Here is a 25462-nt window from a genome sequence, read left to right on the forward strand (position 1 = left end):
GTCCATGTAGTTAAGTCAATGTTGCATGCACTTTAACTTAATTTGTATCCAAAGTAGATAAATATAAAAGGAGGTTTCTGGTTGAATACAATAGAGAACAAGCTTCAGAAATATTCAACCCAAATTTAAAAAAATCCTTTTGATGTTTGTTCTAAAAGTTCATGGAGATGTATCACAAATATATAGTTATAAAACAAAGATCACTGCAGACTCCTCAGTCACGTGTAGCACATAGCACAAAATTACCTTGTGGTAGATGTACTGCAGAAACACTTATACCTGTAATAGATTGATTTGTGCTCTTTCATGAGGGCGAACTGACCCCCAAAATTATTCCAATTACCCAATTCAACTTTTCTTCCACTTTCCTGATGTGCTTCTATAGATACCAAACTGAACTTCAATGTGGATAATCAGCAAAGATAACAGGCGAGGTCACTACCAACAAGCATGATCCCGTTCCTCCACTTTGTGTGAAATCATGGCAATGTTCCAGGCAGATATGTTACTGGGCAGCAATGAAGGGCAGGAAGCGTGGAGGAGAATATCTGTCCTCTCTAGTCCACTATGACAAGACCAAATACAACATTCAAATTGCTGCACTGGCTGGGATGAACAAACTCAGCACTAACATTTATCGAAGAACATTCCATGCCCTCTACTTCCAGAAGCATTACAAGTTGATCAGTCAACTACTCAAAGGTGATAGTTACAACTTCTTTTTCCTCCACGATGCAATTATATTGAGATTGTTGTGCCAATTTCATGACTTTTTAAATATTAAAAGAAGCTAACAAAGGAATAAATCTCCAGCTTCAGAAATATATGATCATTCAGAAAAGTAAGCACTCCAAAACTCCTGCCAGGGCAATGATCTTTTAAAAGCAAACAGCAACAACTAGTTTGGAAATGGACCTACTACTTTCATTCCAAAGCTGGATGATAATGAAATCTCTCCAACTATGCACTAACTGTGCTGAGACAATCCTGCTTCAGTTCCTTTTAACAAAACGGAGACATTCTAGGTTTCCAGTAATTGTGTCTTACTTTAGGAATACAGCAATCAACCTTTCAAGGGGTAAATTTTTCAGTGATATTTGCTTGACCAACAGGGTCCAAGTCTCTAGCTATCATTCATTATGGTCAGTATCACCACACTTCCCCACCTCCCTTTGCTCCTGAAAATGCATACTTCTTGCTGTATACAATTATGTGGCACCAGTTGCTATTAACACTTCACCTATAAAACTGTTACTGAGCCTCAGAATGCATGTTAAGCTAACTTTATACTGAAAAATCATAAATGCTCCATACTTTCACAGGAGAAATGAGGGTAAAGATTACAGCCTAGCAACAATTAAGATTTATTTTCTTTCAGTTTTAAATACCTATGTTTTGGAAAGCTATTTTCACAGATGTTCCTTGAAACTCATTCTTCAACAAAACAGGCCAGTTCTATTTCATCCTGTCAATAAAACAGCCATGAAGAATTATTAAATCCACCTTCAGCTAAGACATCTTCAATAGTTTTCACCGCACTGAAATACACTGGGATTTTAAGTTTCAAGTACACACAGGAGAAATAGTTGACTCAGTCATGGAAAAATGTAGCTGCCAATGTAAACTTCAAAGTTTTATGTGATCAACAATGAATGATTGGCCCAAAATCTAACAGAACTTCTACATACTATTACAAATTGGACACAGAATTTCCTAGTAATGACCTGCAAATTATCGTGCAACAAACTTTCAGTCATGACTTCACAAATTGCAATCTTCTTCTGGGAATCAGTTATCTTGCAACAAGTGCTAAAAGAATGGCATCCTCACAAACACCCACGGACTACCAGGTATCTATTACACTGGGTTTTCGTTTTGTTTGGCTTCATTATCATTACTTTAATTTGAAGCAATTGTAACCAAATTCTAGGGAGTGATTACAATCTTGAATTCTGATCAGTGGAGCTCATCTGACAAAAACCCATAGGTTTTCAGATGTGCAAACTATATGCATTAGTCATTTTTTATTAAATAACCCAGCAATTACCTCTGGTGGTTCTTTGGGAGTGCTGTTTGAAAGATAGTCATCATCATCTTCCTCCTGTATCTGTTCAAAGGTACGTTTCTTGGCCTTTTTCTCTGTTACTTAACAAGCAGCAAAAGACAAATGTAACATTTATTTTGAAAAGTCAAGAGTTAAAACAGAAGTCCTTGAACCTTCCACTGCCAAAGTCTACATATTTATACTTACAAAGAATTTGCTTAAGCTGATCGATGAAGTTGTTTTCATAAACCATCCTCTCTTGCCAAATAGCTAACACTCTTTCCAAGTGCTTCTTACAATTCTCATCAGATTCACTGTCAAATAAGAAAGCAACATGCCATTAGAGTCAATTTCACCTCCAAATCTGTGCAACAGGCATTGCTGCACAGGAATTAAACTTGTCTAAAACATTTATTTCAGTGGGTATTAACAAGTAAGGAAACAACAAATGTAACAGATAAAAACCCCTGAACCCATTCAGCTGCTAACTACTATAAAAGGAAATATTACATGATATTCTCTTCACTCCTTTGCTAATTGCTTTTAAACATTAAAACATTAAACCTTTCCTCTGTTCTTTTGAGTAGAGTAGTTTTTTTTTATTTATCATTTCTATCAAATACAACAGATACAGGAAAAACAAGACAGCTTTCCTCCACAACTGAGGTTGCTACATGGACAGTGCAAACTACACATTTGTACATGGCATAAAGTGCGTAAGTAGTGCAAAACACGCTAGTTAGGGTAATAGAAGAACGATAAAATCATAGGCATTTTTCTAGCAGCAATTTGTGCAAAGAATTTCAGATGGGAAAGAGTCCGATCATACTATGTTAAGGAGCCTGATGGCTTGAGGGAAGAAACTGTTGCACAGTCTGGCTGAGAGAGACTGAATGCTCCGGTATCTTCTGCCAGATGGCAAGTGGAAGAGGAGTTTGAGTGAGGGATGTGTGGGGTCTTCCACAATGCTGTTAGCCTTTCAGATGCAGTGTGTGGTGTAAATGTCTACAATGGAGGGAAGAGATACCCCAATGATCTTCTCAGCTGTCCTCACTATCCATTGTAGGGTCTTAAAGTCAGAGACAGTGCAATTCCTGAACCAGGCAGTGATGTAGGAGCTCAGAGTATTCTCAATGAACCCTCTGTGAAACGTGGTGAGGATGGGGGGTGGTGGGAGGTCGGCTTTCTTCAGCCTGTGCAGAAAGTAGAGACACTGCTGGACTGTCTTGGCTATGGAGCTAGTGTTGAGGGTCCAGGTGAGATTCTCCACCAGGAGTATGCCAAGAAATCTGGTGTGCTTAATGATCTCCACAGGGAAGCTGAAGTCTAGCAGAGAGTGGTCGCTCCGTGCCCTCCTGAAGTCAACAACCATCGCGTTCATCTTGTCCGTGTTCAGAGACAAGTTGTTGGGTCTGCACCAGTCCATCAGCTGCTGCACCTCCTCTCTGCATGCTGACTCGTCACTCGTGCTGATGACACCCACTACAATTGTATCATCAATGAACTTGATGTGAATTGACCTGTGCATCACCACACAGTCGTGTGTCAGCAGGGTGAACAGCAGTGGACTGAGCACAAAGTCCTAGGGGGCCCCTGTGCTTAGTGTGATGGTGTTGGAGATGTTCTCAATTTGGACTGACTGAGGTCTCCCAGTCAGGAAGTCCAAGATCCAGTTACAAAGGGAGGAATATAGGCTCAGCTGACTCAGTTTTCCAGTTAGGTGTTGAGGAATAATAGTGTTAAATGCAGAACTGAAGTTTATGAATAGTAGTCATATGTAGGTGCCCTTCTCCTCCTGGTGGGTGAGGGCCAGATGGAGGGTGTTTGTTTTATCTTGAATCAGTTACTCCAAAGGGCTGAAGGGCTCCATCTCACCTAAATGCATAATGCAGCCCTTTACCTAACAATTCTTGGTCATCTCCTGTGCGTCACCTTGTGGTATCAACTATGCCTTAAGGTCCCACACAATATCAGGACATGGCCGGGGAGGCTCCATATGCTGGCCACATTTGTCCCTCAATACCATTTAAAAATTGGTTAGGTGATTATTGCTCTCACTGACCTACATGTGCAACTTGACTGTTGTGCTTCCCTCCATTATAGCACATCATTTTTAGAACAGTACAGATCATAAACATTATAAAACATAAAATAAATTGAAGAATTAGACTGTTCAGTCCATTGAATCTGCTCCATCATTTGATTGTGACTAATATGTTTAGTCACAATGAATGCAATTTGCTAAAAATCTCACAAATGTTTTTCACTGATTACATAGATTTCAGGGGAATGCACCAAGAAAAAAACGTAGAGCAGTCAAGCAGACCAAACTGCCACAGATCATCAAACTAATCATTTTAGTATTAAGTTTATTTTGAGAACCAATTATTAGAAGCAACTGATATTTCAAAGCTCTCAGATATAAAATATAGCAGATTTAAACATACATTAACAAAGAAATTATCATTGAGGAACAATCAAAACATATTCCAGTATGCTTTTCGCACTAAGTTATGGACTCCTGCACATGTCGACTATATGATGCCTTTCAGAACAATCTAGGTCAAGTGGCTAAAATAGGCTGTCTGACTCTGCTGTTAAGAAAACGGGTAAAAACAAGGACTGCAGATGCTGGCAAGAGGATTCGCAGTAGGGTTAAAATCAACTAGGCACTTCTGATGAAGGGCTTTTGCCCGAAACGTCGATATTCCTGCTCCTCAGATGCTGCCTGACCTGCTGTGCTTTTCCAGCACCACTCTAATCTAGACCCTGTTAAAATGGTATAAAGGCAGTCTGTGTTTTTTAGGACTGATACCACTTATTGCCAGTAGGTGGACTCTTGCACTGAGATTATGGTGTTGAATGAGGCTCCAAGAACAGCTCCCAAGAGTCCTCGTTATTCTCCAGGTGGACACAAAAAAAAATTCCATGATGGTAGCCAGGTTCAAACTCAAACTAAATTGAAAGGAAATTCAAATTCAAATGAAAAGGACAGCAACAGAAATTGCTGGAAAAGCTTAGCAAATTTGGCAACATCTATAGAAAGAAATCAGAGTTAATGTTTCAGGTCAAGTGACCCTCCCTCAGAACAGGGGAAATGCATCCTCAGGTTATTCAACCCACAGCTTTAACTCTGATTTCTCTCCACAGATGCTGCCAGACCTGCTGAGCTTTTCTCTGGGTTTTTGTTTCAGATTTCCAGCATTCAAGGTTCTTTTGCTTTTTATTTGGTGGGACATAGACTTTTGTCCCTTTACATTTTAGCCCAGGAAACTGGTAGAAATCCCCATGTAACTTCTCAGCTTGTTATATTTGGCTTCTGGTTGAGTTGTTGCTCACTCAGTGTTATCCATTTTAGAATTGATGGATTCACCATAAAGAAAGATTACTTAATTCTTTGAAAAATATTTTGTTGTTAGGTGAATACATGGATTATAACATAGCACATAAACCACCAAGGATATTTTGCTTTCAATCCTTCTTTACTGGGCTCTCCCAAATAAATGATACTAGAAGCTCCATGACTGATACGTACACAGAAGGAAATGGAAATGCATCCTTGTATGATACACCATTGCAATAGAAAGAGGTGCTAGAATCGACATATCTCGTGGATGAGTTACATTATATGAGTTACAGGAGAGCAATGTTTTTTCTTAAAAAGTGACATCCACACTACGTGGTGGTTTTGGAACAGGGCCAGCAGTTATTGCCCAACCCAGATTTCCTTTGCAGGGTGAGGAGACTGGTGTACACCTAGTGGGTTATTGGTACTATATACATCCAGGAAAAATGTGAGGACGGCAGATGCTGGAGATCACAGTAAAAGAAAAGTGTGGTGCCAATCAGGCAGCATCTGAGGAGCAAGAGGGTCGATGTTTCGAGCATAAGTTCTTCATTTCTAATTCTCCTGCTCCTCGGATGCTGTCTCCTCGGCTGTGCTTTACAAGCGCCAATGTTTGGACACTGCATACATCCAACCAACTGGAGAATCTATCATTTTCTGACATGCACCTTGTTTATGATGGAAAGAACAGAAAGGTGTTTAGGAGAGGAGATCAGTACTGCAGGATTCTCAATCTCAAATTTATTTAGTTGCACTATATTTGTACAGCTAATCTAGTAAAATTGCTGATTATAACAATCCACAGACAACGAAGCTAGAGATTTCAGCAATGACAATTCAGAATTCCGGGGGAGGTAGATTTCATTTTATCAGAGATGGTCACTGTCTTCCACAAACATCGGTAATACAAATGGTAAACATTTCTTGCCACCTAACCCCCCTCCCAACTCTGAATGTTATCCCAGTCTTGCAATATACAGGCATGAACTGTTTCAATATTAAACAAGATGCCAACACAGCTGAACAGAACGCAGTTGTCACTCAACGTGTCCATTTCTGATATTATGATAGAGGGAGCATCTTTGAAGCAGTTGAAGCAACCTTGGCCTTAATCCTAACCAAAGGAAATCTCTGGCAATGTCCCAGTGGGGGGCAGAGATGATTAGGCTAAAATGTAAACAACCACAAACATTTCCTTTGCATTAGGTGTGACTCCAACAGGTAGACGTTTCCACACAACCGACCCCACCCCCATACCACCGGATTCGCATCAACTTCAATTTTACATGATCGCCATGCTGCTGTTATGACCACATTTTTAGCTGTTCTACATTGGGGTATCCTAAGTGTTAAGCTTCCTGGGGAGGAGAGATGAGGTGGTTCCCCTTCTTTATTCACCTGTCTCATTAGTTAGTTGCAAAGTTAATTACAAAAGGAACACATTCCCGCTGTGTCCTCTACTTTTTTGTAATTTACATAAATGATTTGGATGTGAGCATAAGAGGTACAGTTAGTAAGTTTGCAGATGTCACCAAAATTGGAGGTGTAATGGACAGTGAAGAGGGTTACCTCAGATTACAACAGGATCTTCATCAGATGGGCCAATGGGCTGAGAAGCGGCAGATGGAGATTAATTCAGATAAATGCGAGGTGCTGCATTTTGGGAAAGCAAATCTTAGCAGGACGTATACACTTAATGGTAAGGTCCTAGGGAGTTTTGCTGAACAAAGAGACCTTGGAGTGCAGGTTCATAGCTCCTTGAAAGTGGAATCGCAGGTAGATAGGATAGTGAAGGTGGTATTTGGTAGGCTTTCCTTTATTGGTCAGAGTATCGAGTACAGCAGTTAGGAGGTCATGTTGCAGCTTTACAGGACATTGGTTGGGCCACTGTTTGAATATTGCGTGCAATTCTGGTCTCCTTATCGGAAAGATGTTGTAAAACTTGAAAGGGTTCAGAAAAGATTTACAAGGATGTTGCCAGGGTTGGAGGATGGGAGCTATAGGGAGAGGTTGAATAGGGGAGGGCTGTTTTCCCTTGAGTGTCAGAGGCGTGACCTTATAGAGGTTTACAAAATTATGAGGGGCATGGATAGGTTAAATAGGCAAAGTCTTTTCCCTGGGGTCAGGGAGTCCAGAACTAGAGGGCATAGGTTTAGGGTGAGGGGGCAAGATATAAAAGGAACCTAAGGGGCAACTTTTTCACGCAGAGGGTGGTACGTGTATGGAATGAACTGCCAGAGGAAGTGGTGGAGGCTGGTACAATTGCAACATTTAAGAGACATTTGGATGGGTATATGAATAGGAAGGGGTTGGAGGGATATGGGCCAGGTGCTGGCAGGTGGGACTAGATTGGGTTGGGATATCAAGTTGGCATGAACGGTTTGGATCGAAGGGTCTGTCTCCATACTGTACATCTCTACGACTAAATGAACCAGTAATAAAAGAGGCTAACTTAATCAGGTTTTCTTGAATTAACAGTAAGACTTTATTATTTAAACACAAATTCAATAACATACAGATTAAAAATGAGGCAAGTACAAAAACAACAAAATATACATATCAGTCTCAGAGTTGCTCAAAGTTATAGGAATGCTGCAGTGGAGATTACCAGTCGTATGACATTAGTAGGTGAACAGTTGGCTTCATGGTCCTTAATTTTGCAGATTGGTTGAGATTCATTCTTTCTTATGCCTTTCAACTAGGATTGAATTCCAGAATTCAGAGTGAGCAGGTCTTCCTTCTAATTGGCTTGCAGCACTAAGATGACTGTGGGATAGTTTTTAAATGTGATTGCAACAACATGCAAACGCCAAAGGTCAGGCTGATACACCCATCGACTCGAGTTCAAGCTGGCTTTTTAAAATTGTGTGCTGTGTACTCCAGGAGGGTAAATCAGACACACCTACAAAAAGTGGCTCGCCGATGAAGTGGAGATTGTTAGTCCTTGTTATCTCCTTGTTAAAGTCTCTCCTTGCTTCAAGTTTCCTTGACAATTTCCCTGTATGGCATTTCAATGGTTTCACACAGGACTGTGCCAGACACTGAATTGAAATCTGCAGGTTTGTCTGTTTTCTGGCCGTTCTCTTTTTTTTAAAAAAAAGATTCGCGTACTAAACGTAAACATTGTCTACAAATACTCTGGGGTTCTGGTCCATCATTGTAATACTACGCTCAGTCAAATACTGGCTTGATGTTAAAAGCAATCATTCGCACTTTATCTCTGGAATTCAGTTTGTTTTCCATGTTTGGAAGACTAAAATGAGATTGGGAGACAAGTGGTCCAAAATAAGGATAGTTGATAAGAAAAGGGCCACTTGATAGCAAAGATGTTAGTGAACTGGACACACCAAGATAATTTTGCACATTAGAGAGATGCCCTCATTGTACTTTACTGAAAAACTAGCTACTAGAGCATGCTTTTGGCACTATAACCAGTACATCCTAATCAGTGCACTCAGTAATTACCCAATATGTAGACTGAATTGGCTGAAAACAGACTTGTGTGCACAAGGAGAGCTTAGAAAGAGGCAGGAAATTCATTAGTCACCTTGTATTTCTGGCTGATGATTACGCACAACTCAGTTTGGTCTCTTGTATTCACTCTGCTTCCATACTCTCATACAAGAAACATGCAGTCAACACCACTAGAAGCCATTTTTGCACCAGAAAGAGACCTAAGGGGCAATTTTTTCCACACAGAGGGTGGTACGGGTATGGAATGAGCTGCCAGAGGATGTGGTGGAGACTGGTACAATTGCAACATTTAAGAGGCATTTGGCTGGGTATATGAATAGGAAGGGTTTGGAGGGATATGGGCCGGGTGCTGGCAGATGGGACTAGATTGGGTTGGGATATCTGGTCGGCATGGAAAGGTTGGACCGAAAGGCCTGTTTCCATTCTGTACATCTCTATGACTCTAAGTCAGAAGGTTAAAACTACTATAGTAGCACACTAGATTGAGCAGCACTTACTGTTCCTCAACTATAAAAAGGTAGTAGTGCTGTTTTGCAGTCTCGCAAACAGTCAGCACAAAAGCAGCCGAGTGGTATAATGATCAGTGACAGAGGTTTTTAAGGAACAAGAAAGAAATAAGTGAGCTTTGTTATCAGTTTAAGAGTCTCAGGAAGAAATATGAACAAAGAAATAGCACTGAGCGAATATAGACATTTACTGAAAAGAGCTGAAAATGTGTTGCTGGAAAAACACGTTTTTCCAGCAACACATTTTCAGCTCTGATCTCCAGCATCTAAAGACCTCACTTTCTCCTCAAAGATTTACTGAAAAGAAACCAAGAACAGCTGGGCCAACTGAAGGAAGGACTAAACTGGAAACCAGGTGGAGGCTCGACTATCTGTAAGATGGTTAGAAGTATAAAGGATTGAATTTTTATAATATTTATAAAAATGTGATTACAACTCGTTCAAAATATAAAAATTGTTTTTGCTTGCATTTAATATACGCTGATGTTCTTTTGTTAAAAGTACATTGTCAACTTCTTACAAATATGTTCAGTGATTGATTGCCATGGTATACAAGCTATAAAAAAGGTTAGAAAATACTTACTAGATTAGATTAGATTACTTAGTATGGAAACAGGCCCTTCGGCCCAACAAGTCCACACCGACCTTCCAAAGAGCAACCCACCCAGACACATTCCCCTACATTTACCCCTTCACCTAACACTATGGGCAATTTAGCATGGCCAATTCACCTAACCTGCACACCTTTGGACTGTGGGAGGAAACCCACGCAGACACAGGGAGAATGGACCATAAGTGTGGAGCTTGTACATTCAACTGGGTTTCACCCTGGGATCAGTGTGAATCGAAATAACAAAAAATCAAAAGGCGCCCATTTGAAAAAAACATCAGACCTTACGATTGGAAAGTGTAGAATATAATGCTGAGGCCAGAAATCTGCACAGGTGCATAATCCTTTCCGAAATGCTGGTTTTCAGAATTCAGAATTTTTTGAATTTCAGAACAAGTGACAGTTTGATGGTGAAATTTTAAGAAGTCTTACCGGAGGAGCAGACTCACTGAGTAAAATGGTCCTTGAGACAGAATTGGGACCTGCTGGTGCTGGGTCACACCCACCACGTTGCATGTGAGTGACATGCATCAAATGGGTGTGGAGTTGGGTTAACTGTTTGAATGTCAAACAATCTTGTTAATGAGAAAAAACTTCATAAAAAGAAACCTTCAGACTTTGAAACTTTTTGGATTTTCGATAAAGGGCTTCTACCTGTGGAATGACAAATCAAAAGATGAGGTGCTGTTCTTCAGGAATATATTGAGCTTCACTGTAATAGTCTAAGAGGCAGAGAATAGAGGAGCCCTGAGAAAGTGACATCTAGGAAATAAAATAACAAGCCTGGAAGCGCAGGCCATATCTTGCCAACTGCACTGCAATTTTAGGCAAATCAAATATCCAACCTGTGCGGCAGGAATCTCAATGCAGATTCATGCTGAAAACTATAATTATAGTGAGTCGAAAGAGAATAAATTGCCAGTTCACCTGGAAGTAATGTTTGGGGCTCTGGAGGTGGGGAGGTCTTGCATCTGCTGTGCTTAAATGGAAAGGAAATCTTCAAGGGTACAGCAGCCCATTCAGAGTTGAGATGATATTTTGATAACACCATTATGTTGGAGGCATCGAAAGTGGCAAAGAAAAAATATTGATGCTGCACATGGAGGATGATGGTATGAAAGCTGTGGACAGGGAATACCCTATTGATTTGGGATAGAGAGAAGTGTAAGAAAAAGTGAACACAGTGAGGGTCTGTGAATCATATTAAAAGTGAAATCCTCAAATTGAGGAGAAAAGACAGATTCAAAGCACTTGTATAAAAAGTAGCCCATTAAACCCTAGTCTTTAAGGCCCTTAAATGGCTAGGTCTTAGACTCCAAGTCTTTTGGGATATTTCCCTAATGACAGAGTCAGAGATGTACAGCACACACACGGATCCTTTGGTCCAACTTGCCCATGCCAACCAGATATTCAAAATTAATCTGGTCCCATTTGCCAACATTTGGGACATTTCCCCTTAATTGTTCCTATTCATGTACACATCCAGATGCCTTCTAAAATGTTGTAATTATATTAGCCTCCACGATTTCCTCTGGCAGCACATTCCATACACGCACTATTCTCTGCATGAAAAAGTTGCCCCTCAAGTCCCTTTTACATTTTTGCCTTCCTTGTATATGGAACAATTGTTAGATCAGAATGTGGTATAAGGGTGAACGCATGTGAACAGCTCCCATTCAAGACATATAGGTTAAGATTTGTGATTCTTTCCTTTTTGATAATAGCACCTCCTCCTATACAGGTACAGTTGCATCTTCACAGACTACAGTAGTGGGCCAGTCAGGATTGATTCCGGTTGCTGTTTTGGAAGAGTAAAGAGGAAAATGAGACTCACCTGGTTACTTGTTATCATTGTACTAGTCCAGATCCTGACCTACCTTCTCATTCTGGTTAGGTACATTTTATACAGCACAATAATAGCTGGTTCTCTTAAAGTTCAGTTTCACAAACAAATCTTTCAAATGTTTTCTTTTTTCTTTCATCACTCAGCTCTCAATGCTGTGGTGGAAGTCCATGACTACGTACCATTCTTACCACACCGCAACCATACCAAGTGCAGCTAACTACAGAGATACCAGAGTGTAGTAGCAGCAGAACAATCAGAGATTGCAAAGGCTATTAAAACAACTTAGGTGGGACTGGTAGTCAGAGGCTGAATTGTGTAAGACTAATTTGAGAAAATGCTTTTTAAAAGTTTGGGAAGGCAGTTTGCTTCTGATAACAAATTTTGGTGCAAAACACCAATAAATTGAGAACTCCTTAGAAAAACATGAGGAACATTTTCACGGATGATGCTGTTGCCAAAACTGTCATAAGTCAGTTTAAACCAAAAAATGTTCTACAACATTTGGCACACCTCTGCTAAAATGACCATTCTAAACAATTTATGTCCTTTTAACTTTTATTTAAAAAGGCATCTCAACTTAAAGATGCTCAAGATAGAAGAGAAATAGCTCCCTAACTTGGTTTCACCTTTATTAGTTAAACTCTTGTTTTAAGCTCGTTATACTGTTAAAATGTTATTGATTCTCTAAAATCTGATCATTCAGTGACATCCTTTAGAAGAGATTGTGCGGACATTTTTCAAGGAAACAGCAGACTGCCTTTCAGACAAAAAGGTTGGAACACAACCTTATAATGTTTCAGAATAATTACTATTTAAATAATGAGATTATTACAGGCATTTAATGTCCCAAGTGGACAGGTTATTAATAGAACTCTGGCTTGGCAGATTTGCGGTGAACAGAGTAGTACCTTGAAACATGTGAAAATGCATCCACCAAAACTGGAGCAAAGTCCTTGGTAAATTCTGGTCCCTTTTTCTTACTGTTCTGGATCACATCATTCGCCAGATAAAGAAAGGTCAGCTTTCTACTTGGTTTAGCTGTGGACAAAAATTGGAAAAAAAAGAAAGTCAAGAGATCTAATGTAACTTAATATTAGTTAATGGGTTATAGCACTTTATTCTGTGAAAAACTGAAATGAGTATACAAAAAGAAAATATGACAAAGATACACTCATGGATTGAGCATTTTAACTTTGATACTCTGACTAAGCTGCATACAAAGCAATGGGGATCTCTAAATTTTTCACTTATGTACTGCCTTCATGATGTCCTAAAGCACTTCACTTACCTTAGTAAGTATGCTCACCAGTACTTCAATACAGAGGAATGGAGCAACCCAACTTACACAAAAAAGGTCCACAACAGTACAGCATGTGAATGGGCCCTTCAGCCTACAATGTTGTGCCGAACATAACGCCAAATTAAACAGATCCATTCTGCCTGGCTTTAATACATATCCTTCCATTCCTTGCATTTTCTTACGCTTATCTAAAAGCATCTTAAACACCCCCATCGTATCTGCCTCCATCACCACCACCCCGGCAGCGCATTTCAGACTCCTACCATTCTCTTAAAAAAAAAGAAACTTGCCCCTCATCTCTTTTGAACTCACCACCTGGTTTTAGGCATTTTAATTCTGGGGAGAACTATTCAGCTGTCAACCATATCAAGGCATCTCAAAATTATAGACTGCTATCAAATCTCCCCTCAGCCTCTGCCACTTCGGAGATAATAACCGGAGTTTTTCTAGCCTCTCCTTAGAGCTCATACCCTCTAATCCAGACAGCATCTGAGTAAACCTCTTCTGTACTCTCTCCAAAGCATCTGCATCCTTCTGTAAAGTGGCAACCAGAATTGAATGCAATACTCTTAAGTGTGGCCTAACCAAAATCCAGGAATGAGGTAAGTGATGAAATAATATTTTAGTGGTAATGACCAAAGGATTATTTTTGCTGCAAATGTGTTGCTGGTCAAAGCACAGCAGGTTAGGCAGCATCTCAGGAATAGAGAATTCGACGTTTCGAGCATAAGCCCTTCATCAGGAATAAGAGAGAGAGAGCCAAGCCGGCTGAGATAAAAGGTAGGGAGGAGGGACTAGGGGAGGGGCGATGGAGGTGGGATAGGTGGAAGGAGGTCAAGGTGAGGGTGATAGGCCGGAGTGGGGTGGGGGCGGAGAGGTCAGGAAGAGGATTGCAGGTTAGGAGGGCGGTGCTGAGTTGAGGGAACCGACTGAGACAAGGTGGGGGGAGGGGAAATGAGGAAGCTGGAGAAATCTGAATTCATACCTTGTGGTTGGAGGGTTCCCAGGCGGAAGATGAGGCGCTCCTCCTCCAGCCGTCGTGTAGTTGTGTTCTGCCGGTGGAGGAGTCCAAGGACCTGCATGTCCTCGGTGGAGTGGGAGGGGGAGTTAAAGTGTTGAGCCACGGGGTGATTGGGTTGGTTGGTTCGGGCGGCCCAGAGGTGTTCTCTGAAGCGTTCCGCAAGTAAGCGGCCTGTCTCACCAACATAGAGGAGGCCACATCGGGTGCAGCGGATGCAATAGATGATGTGTGTGGAGGTACAGGTGAACTTGTGGCGGATATGGAAGGATCCCTTGGGGCCTTGGAGGGAAGTGAGTGTGGAGGTGTGGGCGCAAGTTTTACATTTCCTGCGGTTGCAGGGGAAGGTGCCGGGGGTGGAGGTTGGGTTGGTGGGGGGTGTGGATCTGACAAGGGAGTCACGAAGGGAGTGGTCCTTGCGGAACGCTGATAGGGGAGGGGAGGGAAATATATCCTTGGTGGTGGGGTCCGTTTGGAGGTGGCGGAAATGGCGGCGGATAATACGTTGTATGCGCAGGTTGGTGGGGTGGTAGGTGACGCAGGTTGGTGGGGTGGTTTTTGGCAAGAACAAAAATGGGCCATGGGACCTTTTACAACAGCTCAGTTCATGCTAAATAGTACTCTGAAAACTCTATACAACGTGATGCCTGCCCAGCATAAGAGTTAATGTGTTGGAACACTGCTTGAAACCAGAACTAAAGTTCAGAGGGAAGAGTGCCATACTAAAATGAAGATCAATGGTGTTTATATTAAAGGGAGTTATTTCTTAACTACAGTTGAAGTAATCAAAATCTGGAAGGCACATGGATTAAAATATAGTCATTAGGATTCTGCTAAAAATAGTCATGAAAGATCCGAAGCACTTTCAGTAAACCAGAAAGCAAGCTGCAATCACAAAATAAGCAATATTTAAACATGACTAGCTTCACTATTCACTAGCGCCCTGTTAGGCAACACCTTGATTTTAAAAATTTTAATCCCTTGACTCCTCACTCTCTTTAACCTCCTCCATCCTAACACCACATATCAAAATCAGAATTGAAGGTTTTCCAAGTATCCCAACTTCAAAAAAAATCACTCGGCTACTGTGTTTTCAGCCATTAAAGCTGTAATCTCTAGCATTTTCTTCTTAAACCTCTTATTCCACCTCTCAGATATTCCTTCTGACCAAGCTTTTCCTTATATGTCCTAATATTTCTTTATAAAGCTTCACATAATATTCTGTTCAATTATAGTCCTGTGAAGACAGGCATTACTACGTTAAGGGTGCTTTATAAATGCAAATTATTATTATAACGTAGGTGCTGTTCAATAGAAGTTACCGACTCACCACCCATATAGCTGTGACATGCTTTAGCAAACACCTTCCAAAGACAAGGTATATATATTTAACATTATATCTACCACCTTTCAGCATGAAGTACGATAGCCTATATTTGTATCAAATTTATTTTCCCCCTAAAAATTGCAAGTGATATTTTGCAACCAGGAGTCCCTGGCTCCGCTGCCACCTTAATGATATCAGGTGGCTAACAATAAACAACAATGCTACAGCATGTCAGGTTGCACAAGCTTAATACAGATGGTGGCATCACAATCTTTTGATTGGCAGAATGATCAGAAAGATATTCAGTGGTAGCGATTCAGAATCTAGTAGTCATATTAACTTTGTTTAGCTTTGTGAAGATTGCCAATACAGCCACCATTGAAGGTACCCCTTAGAGTGTCATTGGCACAATCATTTTCAGATACTTAATCAAGGATCTTCCCTCCATCATCAGATCAGGTAGCAATCTGATGATCACCTACAGTGTTTCTGAAGCAGTGTCCAAATGCAACAAGACTTAGAAAATTTAAGGCTGGGGTCACAAGTAGCAAGTGACCATTTGCACCAAGTGTCAGGCAATAGCCATCTCCATCAAGGACAGTTCAAACACCACTCCTTGGCATTCAAAGGCATTATCACTGAATTTCCTCCACAAATCAACATACTGGGGGTTACCATTGATCAGAATCTAAACTGGACCAGCCATATAAATTCTCTGGGGGGGAATACTCACCTAACTCTTCAAAGCCTGTCTAACGTCTTCAAAAAACAAGTAAGGAGTGTAATGCAATAATCTCCACTAGCCCAGATGAGTTCAGCTCCAACACAAAAAGCTCGACACCAAGCAGAACAAAGGAGCCTATTTGATTTACACCTCAACTAATTCCTTCAACATGCAGTCCCTTGACCATTGACACATTGTGATAGCAAAGTGTACTGTCAACAAAACGGACTGGAATAAAACTTGCTAAGGCTGTGAAGTTGTACCTTCCAAACCTATAAATAGAGCAACTCTTAGGCCATTACCACATTTGTTTTCAGCACAGACTACCCATTCTCTGCTAACCTCAGTTCTTATCACTTATTCAACTTCTCTTCAGTCCTGGCTTGCCACCTGTAATCCCTTCATTACCTATTCCTTTCATACCTCTTTCTGTCTTTGGGCTTTATAGCTACCTCACCCTAAATCTTCAGCATAAATACAGCTTTGCCTAGAGGTTGTCTGTACTGAAAGTGTCATCCAACTCAAAACATTAACTCTGGTTTCTTCCCACAGATGCTACCAGACCTGAACTTTGCCAACAATTTAATTTTACTTTCAAACCCATGCCTCTACCATCTAGAAGAGCCAGGACAGCAAATACACAGGCACACCATTGCCTACAAGTTCACCTCAGAATCACACCTCAACCTGACTTGGTACCATAATCACTAACCCTTAACTGTCAGAGTTAAACTCCTTCCTAACAGCACTGTGGTTGTACTTATACCTAACCAAATGGACTGCTATGGTTTAAGTGGTGATGGCAGGGCTGCCTGAAGGGTATTTAGGGATGGGCAATAAAAACACTGGGGTTTAGATCAGAGTAGTGCTGGAAAAGCACAGCAGGTCAGGCAGCATCCGAGGAGCAGGAAAATCAACATTCCTGATGAAGGGCTTTTGCCTGAAACATCGATTTTCCTACTCCTCGGATGCTGCCTGACCTGCTGTGCTTTTCCAACACCACTCTGATCTCCAACATCTGAAGTCCTCACTTTTGCCTAATAAAAACACAGGCCTTACCAGTAATGCCCACTTCCTGAGGAAAAACATTTGAAAACTCAGAGCATTTGATCAATTGCTGATAAACCAACTTGCTCAAGACTAAAGTGGATTAAAAATGAGGGAGGCAGGCAGGCAGAGACACCACAGGGTTGGGGTTGGCAGTGAAATAGAGTAGTCCTATTGAATGGAAGAGTAGGCTCGAGGGCTTGAATGACCTCATCCTGTTCCTATTTCTTTGTCATTCCCTCCTTTTTGGGAATCTTAATCCATAGATTTGTATCTTTTTGCCCATTTTTCCACCTATGATAATTCTGCAAAATTATCAGCCTTGCCCATTCTATTTGTGAATAAAAGTGTGCATGCCTGGATTTACAAGGAGGCGTAGTTTGAGTTTGCATATTAGTAATTAGGAATCCACTTTTAGAAGATACATTTGTTGTAGTTAGTTTTCGTTTTCTTGCTTATTGATGAAAGCTGTTTTTTTCTCATGTTAGATAGTAATCAAAGTCTGACAAATTAATATTTCAGACAATTTGTAGAATAGCAGGGCTCTATTTCCAGCTCACACTTGCTATCAGGGTTATTACAATACTCTCAGGGTGATGGCTTTTTTTTTTGCAGGAGCCAAGATGCAAATTATTTGGAAAAAAGCTTGTGTTAAATTATGCCTTCTGGTTTATGCCAATTTAAATACAGTGGTATCTAAGAGATTAGTGCTTTCTGTGTGTTGTGGATTTAAGTTTAAATTTCATAATTGAGGATATCGATGAAACATTTCAATTCTGCTTTCAAAAAAATTCTATGCCAACACATACGTGAGAATGAAAAAACGTCGAAAGGACGCAAAGGAAAGATGTTACACTTTAGTTACACTGAAATACCACCTGGAATGTGGAGAGACTATGTAAAGAAAAGATTGTTTCTCTTTACAGTAGATGTTGTTAATGGGTAGAGTGGAGAACATTTAAAACCACATCAGGTATTGATAGCGGAACCAGGACAAAAGGATAGCCCTTGAAAACTGCCTTCACATCGTGGGTACAAAAAAAAATTCCAGTAACAGCTCTACATCAAGAGATGAAAGGGAGGGGAAATCTCAGGCGATTATGATCACAAGGGAAGCAGTACCCAGCAAATGGATGGAGCTGTGGGCTGACAAATATTTGATCTAGATGGGAATCATCCTATGGCTGTAAGATTGGTAGCTAATGAAGTGGACTTGTTAGCATTAATTTTTCAAATCCCACAGTCAGGAAAGATTCCAGTTGACTGTAAAATAGCAAATTTATCCTCTTATCCAAGCCGGAAGGCAGAAAGGCCAGTGTACTTGACATGTCATGGCAAAGGAGACTGATCATTAAAAGAGGTTATATAGCTGACATCACGGCTTTGTAGATGAGTCTGAAGGAGTAACCAGGCGCTGTAACGAGTGGGAGCCAGTACATGGACTCTACTGGATTTCCACAAGGCATTTGATAAGGTGCTACATCAAAGCTGATTAAAGGAAAATAACAAGCCATGGTGTATAAAGGGCAATTTATTAACACGAACAGATGATTTTTGCCTGTCAGCCAAGAGAACCTGATTGAAATGTGTGAAAAGTGTAGCCTTGTGATATCTGTGCCACGACCTCAACTTTTTACCATGCACAATGACTTTGATGAAGGGAGTGGAGACACAGTAGCTAAGGTCACAGGTAACACAAAGCTAGGTAGGAAAGCATGTCATGAAGACAGCAGGGCTAGCAGAGAGATAGGTTGAGAGAATGAGCATAACTTGACAGTCAGAGTAGAATGTGGGAAGATATAAAGTTGCTCATTTTGGCAGGAAAATGTTTTCAAAAGTGAGTGTTATTTTAAAAAGTGACTGCAAAATACTGAGTAGAAGAGGAATTTAGGTGACAGTCAGTCCACAGATATAACATGTAATTAAGAATAATGGAATGCTATCTATAACAAGAGGCACTGAACTTAAAGATGCTATACTTTAGTTACACGTGACGTTGGTGAGACCATATCTTGAATGCAGTGTGAAGCTTTTGTTTACTAATTTAAGAAAGGTTTATTCTCATTTCAGGTCTCAATGTATTATATTTATGAAGGCACACAAAGAGCTGGGCCTATTTCCACTGGAGCTGGAGGAGTGAGGTGGCTTGACTGAAGTTCCTGAATGGTCTTCACAAAGTGAACGTAGAAAGGATGCTTCCTCCTCAGATTGAGTCCAGTCTAAGGATTGTTCTTTAGGATTGAGATGAGAGAAACTTTCTCTCTGGTTTGTGCAAAATTTCGTACATCTTCTCAGAAGGCAGTAGAACTATTGAAGGTTTGAAAACAAAAAGGTGGATAGATTTTGGGAAGATAAAGGAATCACAGCTTATTAGGGGAAGATGGGAATCTGAAATTTCAAACAAAATCAAATAGCCATCATCTTAACAAAAGACAGAACAGTATCAAGAGGCCAAATAGCCTAAGCCTGCTCCTACTTAGATTTATAAAAGAAAAGATACTTCTAGGCCATTTCAAAGCCTACTGAACACAAAACTTGGAAAGATAGCAAGTCAGTGAGGAGCAGAGTAGGAAAATTCAGAAAATTTGTCTGGTAAAGTGTGTATACATCTCAAATGGAATATAGAGAAGCATGAAGTGATGTATTGCTTGAAATGTGTGTCTATAAACTAAATGGCACAATTTTAAAGGAGTGCTGAAACAAAGAAAATGAGATTCATATGCCCAAATCTTTGACAGTGGCAGACAGGGTTATGAGGCTACTATATATAAAAAAAACACACTGGATGCTGGGTATAGTAGAGGCACTGAGAATAAAGATAAAGAAGTCATGCTAAACCTTTATACATCACTGGTTAAGTCCAGCCGGAGTAACAGGTCCAATTCTGGGCACATCTTCGAAAGGACGCAAAGGAAAGATGTTATGCTTTAGCTACACTGAAATACCACCTGGAATGTGGAGAGACTAAGAAAAGATTGTTTCTCTTTACAAAGATTGTTGTTAATGGGTAGAGTGGAGAACATTTAAAATACCAACAAGTTGATAGCGGAACCAGGACAAAACTTTCAACCTGCAACAGGGTTGCTAATCAAGCAAATTTAAGATAACGAAATAAAAGCAGAACAAACAAGAAATGGAGATACAAACAGAAAAATGCTGGAAACACTTGTTACATCAAGCAGCATCTGTGGAGAGAGAGACAAAGTTAATGTTTTAGACTGATGACTTATCACAACTAGAAAAAGTTAGAACTCTGTAACATTTGATGTATGTATACAGTCAGAGAAAGGGAGACAGCAAGGATCAAAAGAGTAAGTTTGTGATAGAGCAAAAGGTAAGATGGATTAGAACCACAAAAAGAAGAATAGCATAAAACATATGGTGAAATAATGGGGCAATTAAAGAAACAAAAAGATGGGTTTAAAAATGAGCTATGGCTGGACTTGAGAATGATCACCCAGCTGATTATAAATTTGAACAAGAACCAGGGCGAGGTAAAGTGAAATTCTTTTTAAAAAAAAATCACTAATCGGGGGATGCCTCAAGTGAAAGCAGATTCAAAAGTAACTTTTCAAAAGGCATAGAGTTTAAACAGTGAGGAAAACTGAAGGACTAAGATAGTGGACTGATAGGACAACTTTACCAAAAGAACCAAACATTGGGCTAAATGGCTGCTTCTGTATTCTGAGACTCTGACAAGCTTCAACCCACAGTGATTGACATTTTGAAACAGAGTGCGAGATGAAAAAATGTTCTTGCTCTGACAATGCAACATTCCCTCAATGTCTACTGGATCACTTGCCCAACCTCTAACAGAATTACAGCCAAGATCCGGCTGACTTGAGCAAAAAAATGTTAGAGTCAAAGCTATGAAATTACTTAAGTTTAAGTTGTTGCTAGCCACAATGTAACATGTCTAGTTTCAAGCTACCATATTCCCAATTTGTATTCAAAATCAGCAACTCCAACCATGTCCCTGGAGCAGCAAATCTAAAGCTCTGTCTACTCACTGCTCTATCTGCATTCAGTTTCTTGTATTTTGTTACATTCTGCCATTATCAGACAACAGCTAGATGCTGTCAACAAGTTGACTGAGTCTTAATGGTCACTCCTCTAATCTCTCATTTATTGAATATCAAAACATACATCAATTTAGCTGCAATAATCTCCACTCATCATGTAATACCCCACTTATGGGTGGCACGGTCACAGCGCCAGAGACCCAGGTTCAGTTCCCGCCTTAGACGACTGACTGACTGACTGTGTGGAGGTTGCACGTGCTCCCCGTATCTGCGTGGGTTTCCTCCCACAGTCCAAAAATGTGCAGGTTAGGTGAATTGGCCATGCTAAATTGCACGTAGTGTTAGATGCAGGGGTAAATGTAGGGGAATGGGTCTCGGTGGGTGCGCTTCGGCGAGTCGGTGTGGACTTGTTGGGCTGAAGGGCCTGTTTCCACATTAGGTAATCTAATCTAATTTCCTACCTGAAAAAGTACTCACTTCTTGTTACAAAAGCTGAACTTGAACTTACGTGGTAGAACATTATTTTAATGAGATAATTTTAAAAATCTGCCTATAAAAACAGGACTTAAACTATGAATCTTTGGAATACCTCTAAAAGAGCTGAGCTCACGTACTATTTCAATATCATGCCTACTACCAGGTTCTATCTATACCCGACAAGAGTTCTCCAAGAAAGATTATTTCTTGGTAGTAACAGGTTACTTCCCCCAACTACAACCAGACCACCCCCTACCACCACCAAATTTAAAACTCAAATGTTTCCATTCAGCAGCAAACGTTCTTTTACGGACACAGCAGTCAGAGCACAACAGTCTGCATCAGCTCTGACTTTCAACTTCCAAAACTTTGGCACATTTACAGCAACCTTGTTTCATTACTGGGCAATGTTGCTGCTTTTCTACCAACAAAGCAAAAGGGAAACTATTGTCAGATGCTACAAGTTACCATTTCAACTAAATTAGAAACACCAGTATGAATTCAATTGAGAATTTAAATAGAGTCTAATATAGCTGGAAAATTGATAAATTGTCTCTCAAATCTTACTTTTCACAGCTTTGTTCTCCACTGGGGGAAAAAATCAAATAGCAAAACACCAAATGACAACCAAGCCACCCGATTCACTAATATCATTTAGTGAATATCAACCATTCTTACCTTGTTTGTGGGGAGTACCTCACCCACAATATAGTTGACTCTTAAATGCAGTCTAGACAGTTAGGGGATGGGAAATAAATACTAGTCACATGCACATCCCTTAAACAAATATTAAAAAAATTTATTTCCTTCCTCATGTTCTTCATACAGTTTTTAAAAAGTCCATGTCATCACTGGTTTGGCTTTTCAGGAAGAATTATTTAGTCCTTTCTTACCTTCTACTTAAAGATAAAGAGTGATTACTGCATCCATTTTTGACATTTTGGTATGATTAACTTACCCTTAATTTTGAAAGTATAATATCCCCACTGAATTGTAACTAAATTCCAACTTCCTTTTGATCAATGATCCAAATCAAACTGACAGCACAATCTGCAGAGATTGTGCTTGTCCTTTGCCTCAATAGTAAAGAAAGTTTAATCCACATTAAAACTGTATTTAGCATTCAATAAAGATGAATTGCAAAACACTTTACTTGTTAGTCAGTACTCATTCAAATCACTAGCTGATGGCATCAAGTCTTGGGTTATTTGTTAATTTTATTCTGGGATGCTAAATGTTAATGTTTCAGATTAACTTTTTAAACAGCAATGACATTCTTGGGATATTTCAGACAAATGATTAATTGAACTCACTGTACAGCTCGTGTGGACCTCGAGTTAAGTTTACATCAATATGAAATGAAACAGCAATTTGACCAAAAAAGTTGCATAATGATATTGGTGACAATTGAGACGACAAATTATTCATAACTTAGAATAGATCAGAAATTGCTACAGAAACTTCAGCTTACTAGCATCAAGGTAACAGGAATGCAAAACAACAGAAGCCTAAGGCATGACAACATATTTATCTCCAAAAGATGCTTGTTAAATAACAACATACACAATTCTGAGAAGGCCAAGGAGCTGTGTTTACAGACTAAGAGTAACCTAATGCTCAGCTAAAACAGATGATTTCCCTTGTTACATAGCAAACGCTCCAAATTTTGGGGGAAAAAGAAGAGTTTGCAAGTCTGCAGTCACCACGTACAGACAAACATAAAAGTAACGATATAAAAAAGACACCATATTCAACTCAGCACAGTGCAGCATACTTCTGCTGCGATGGACAAGGAGGTGTACACCAGATTTAAAGTGCCTCCCCTCAATCCCACTCCCACCGCAGCGAAGGCCTGATGGAATAGAAGGTGAAGCCTGGCCTCTCCATCTGTGAGAGGATGCCCCCGCCCCGCCTGCTGTAATTCTGGGCGTGTGTATACGGTGCCGGGCTGTGGGCCCCAGGCGCCGGCCGCGCTCACCTTTCTTGAGCTCCCGGTGCCACACCAGCACGATGGTCTTGGAGTGCTTGCGGTGGTGGATCAGCCACAAGGACAGCGTCTGCACGCTCTGCTGCGAGTTGCTCAGCTCCGCCAGCTTCTTTTCCAGAGCTGACTCAGAGAAGGCGGACATTCTCCTGTCGCAGGAAGGGGGGGAAGGGGCGGGGGTGGGGACTTTTTATTCAGCCCACCCCGACCCCTACCCCTACCTCTACCTCCGACCCTGCCGATAGACAGACAGAGAGGTGAGGGGGAGGCGGGAAACAGAGAAACACTCGGGAATCAGACTCAGGCCAAGATGGCGGCGTCGCCAACAACTTACGCTCGACGTCATCACGCACGCAGACCGGCCAAGTGGTCAATGTCTTTGTGCGCGTGACGTCATGCCGCACGCGGAGCGGCGACGTGGTCAATGTTTTCGTGCGTGTGACGTCATGCCGCACGCGGACCGGCGATGTGGTCAATGGCTTTGTGCGTGTGACGTCATGCCGCACGCGGACCGGCGAGGCGATCAATGTCTTTGTGCGCGTGACGTCATCACGCACGCCGACCGGCGAAGTGGTCCAGATCGTCGTGCGTCCCGACGTCACCAGGCCCTCCTCCCTGGACCTGACATTTGAGACTGGTCCAGGAGCAGTCACCTACTCGACTGAAGAGCTGGAAATGTGGTGCTGGAAAAGCGCAGCAGGTCAGGCAGCATCCGAGGACCATTCCTGAAGAAGGGCTCATGCCCGAACCGTCGATTCTGCTGCTCCTTGGATGCTGCCTGACCTGCTGTGCTTTTCCAGCAACACACTTTCAGCTCTGACCTCCAGCATCTGCAGACCTCACATTCCCCATCTCTACTGAAGAACTGTTTGATGAACACTTCAGGCAGTATAACATGCAAGGCTTCGGGCAAAGTGCCGGAAAATGGGATTAGAGAAGCTGCATGCTTGCTGTTTGATGTGAACATGATGAACTGAAGGTCCTGTCACCTGTGCTGTTAAAACTCTGTGACCTGCTACAATCAGAGTATTGGACTGGTATTTTTTTCCTTCAGATGGCACTTGATATGATTTGGCCTGTTATTTTGCTGTTTCTTCACATTAGACGCCCTCTAGATCATTGAAATAACTCCACAGAGGCCGGTATCCCATCACCCTTTACTTACATGTGGAGTGTTATTGATACTGACCAGCTCCCTCAGAGTGAACAGAAGCCTCTGACACTCCTGTTTTTATCTGTTAGGGATCCCTGGTTGGACCAGATTAACAAGCGGTAAAAAATGAGGTCTGCAGATGCTGGAGATCACAGTTGAAAATGTGTTGCTGGTTAAAGCACAGCAGGTTAGGCAGCATCCAAGGAATAGGAAATTCAATGTTTCGGGCATAGGCCCTTCGCTTATGCCCGAAACGTCGAATTTCCAGATTAACAAGCCCCAATCAGGGAACTCATATTCTATGAGGGTCACCTGGCTAACCACATTACAATCAGAGGTAGTGAGGACTGCGGATGCTGGCAAGTCATAGTTGATAAAATGTGGGGCTGGAAAAAGCAAAGCAGGCCAAGCAGCACCAGAGGAGCAGGCAAGTCAATGTTTCGGCTGTGATGAATGGTCCTGCGGAAACGTCGACTCATTACAATCATTACAGCAATAACTGCTGACCTATCCAACAACACCCACATCCCATGAATGAATAAATAAATGTCTGTGGTGACAGAGGGTGGACTTCCTTCCAGTGC

At 41.1% G+C, this 25462-nt stretch overlaps 1 protein-coding gene across 3 annotated transcripts in view; it reads right to left on the minus strand.

Annotated features, from left to right (window-relative positions):
• The window catches only part of LOC132832143 (regulation of nuclear pre-mRNA domain-containing protein 1B-like), a 60559-nt gene extending 36498 nt beyond the window's left edge, over positions 1-24061 (minus strand). For all 3 annotated transcript variants that reach the window (XM_060849886.1, XM_060849885.1, XM_060849887.1), the window contains exons 1-4: positions 23720-24061; positions 12735-12864; positions 2252-2358; positions 2048-2145 (exon numbers count right to left, since the gene is read on the minus strand). In XM_060849886.1, coding sequence (XP_060705869.1) covers positions 2048-2145; positions 2252-2358; positions 12735-12864; positions 23720-23870 — 486 coding nt within the window. In that variant the 5' untranslated portion in view covers positions 23871-24061. The remainder of the gene's footprint in view (positions 1-2047; positions 2146-2251; positions 2359-12734; positions 12865-23719) is intronic.
• Between the last annotated feature and the right edge of the window lie 1401 nt (positions 24062-25462).

This window comes from Hemiscyllium ocellatum, chromosome 34 (assembly GCF_020745735.1).
Source record: "Hemiscyllium ocellatum isolate sHemOce1 chromosome 34, sHemOce1.pat.X.cur, whole genome shotgun sequence".
In the NCBI taxonomy this organism is placed as follows: Eukaryota; Metazoa; Chordata; class Chondrichthyes; order Orectolobiformes; family Hemiscylliidae; genus Hemiscyllium; species Hemiscyllium ocellatum.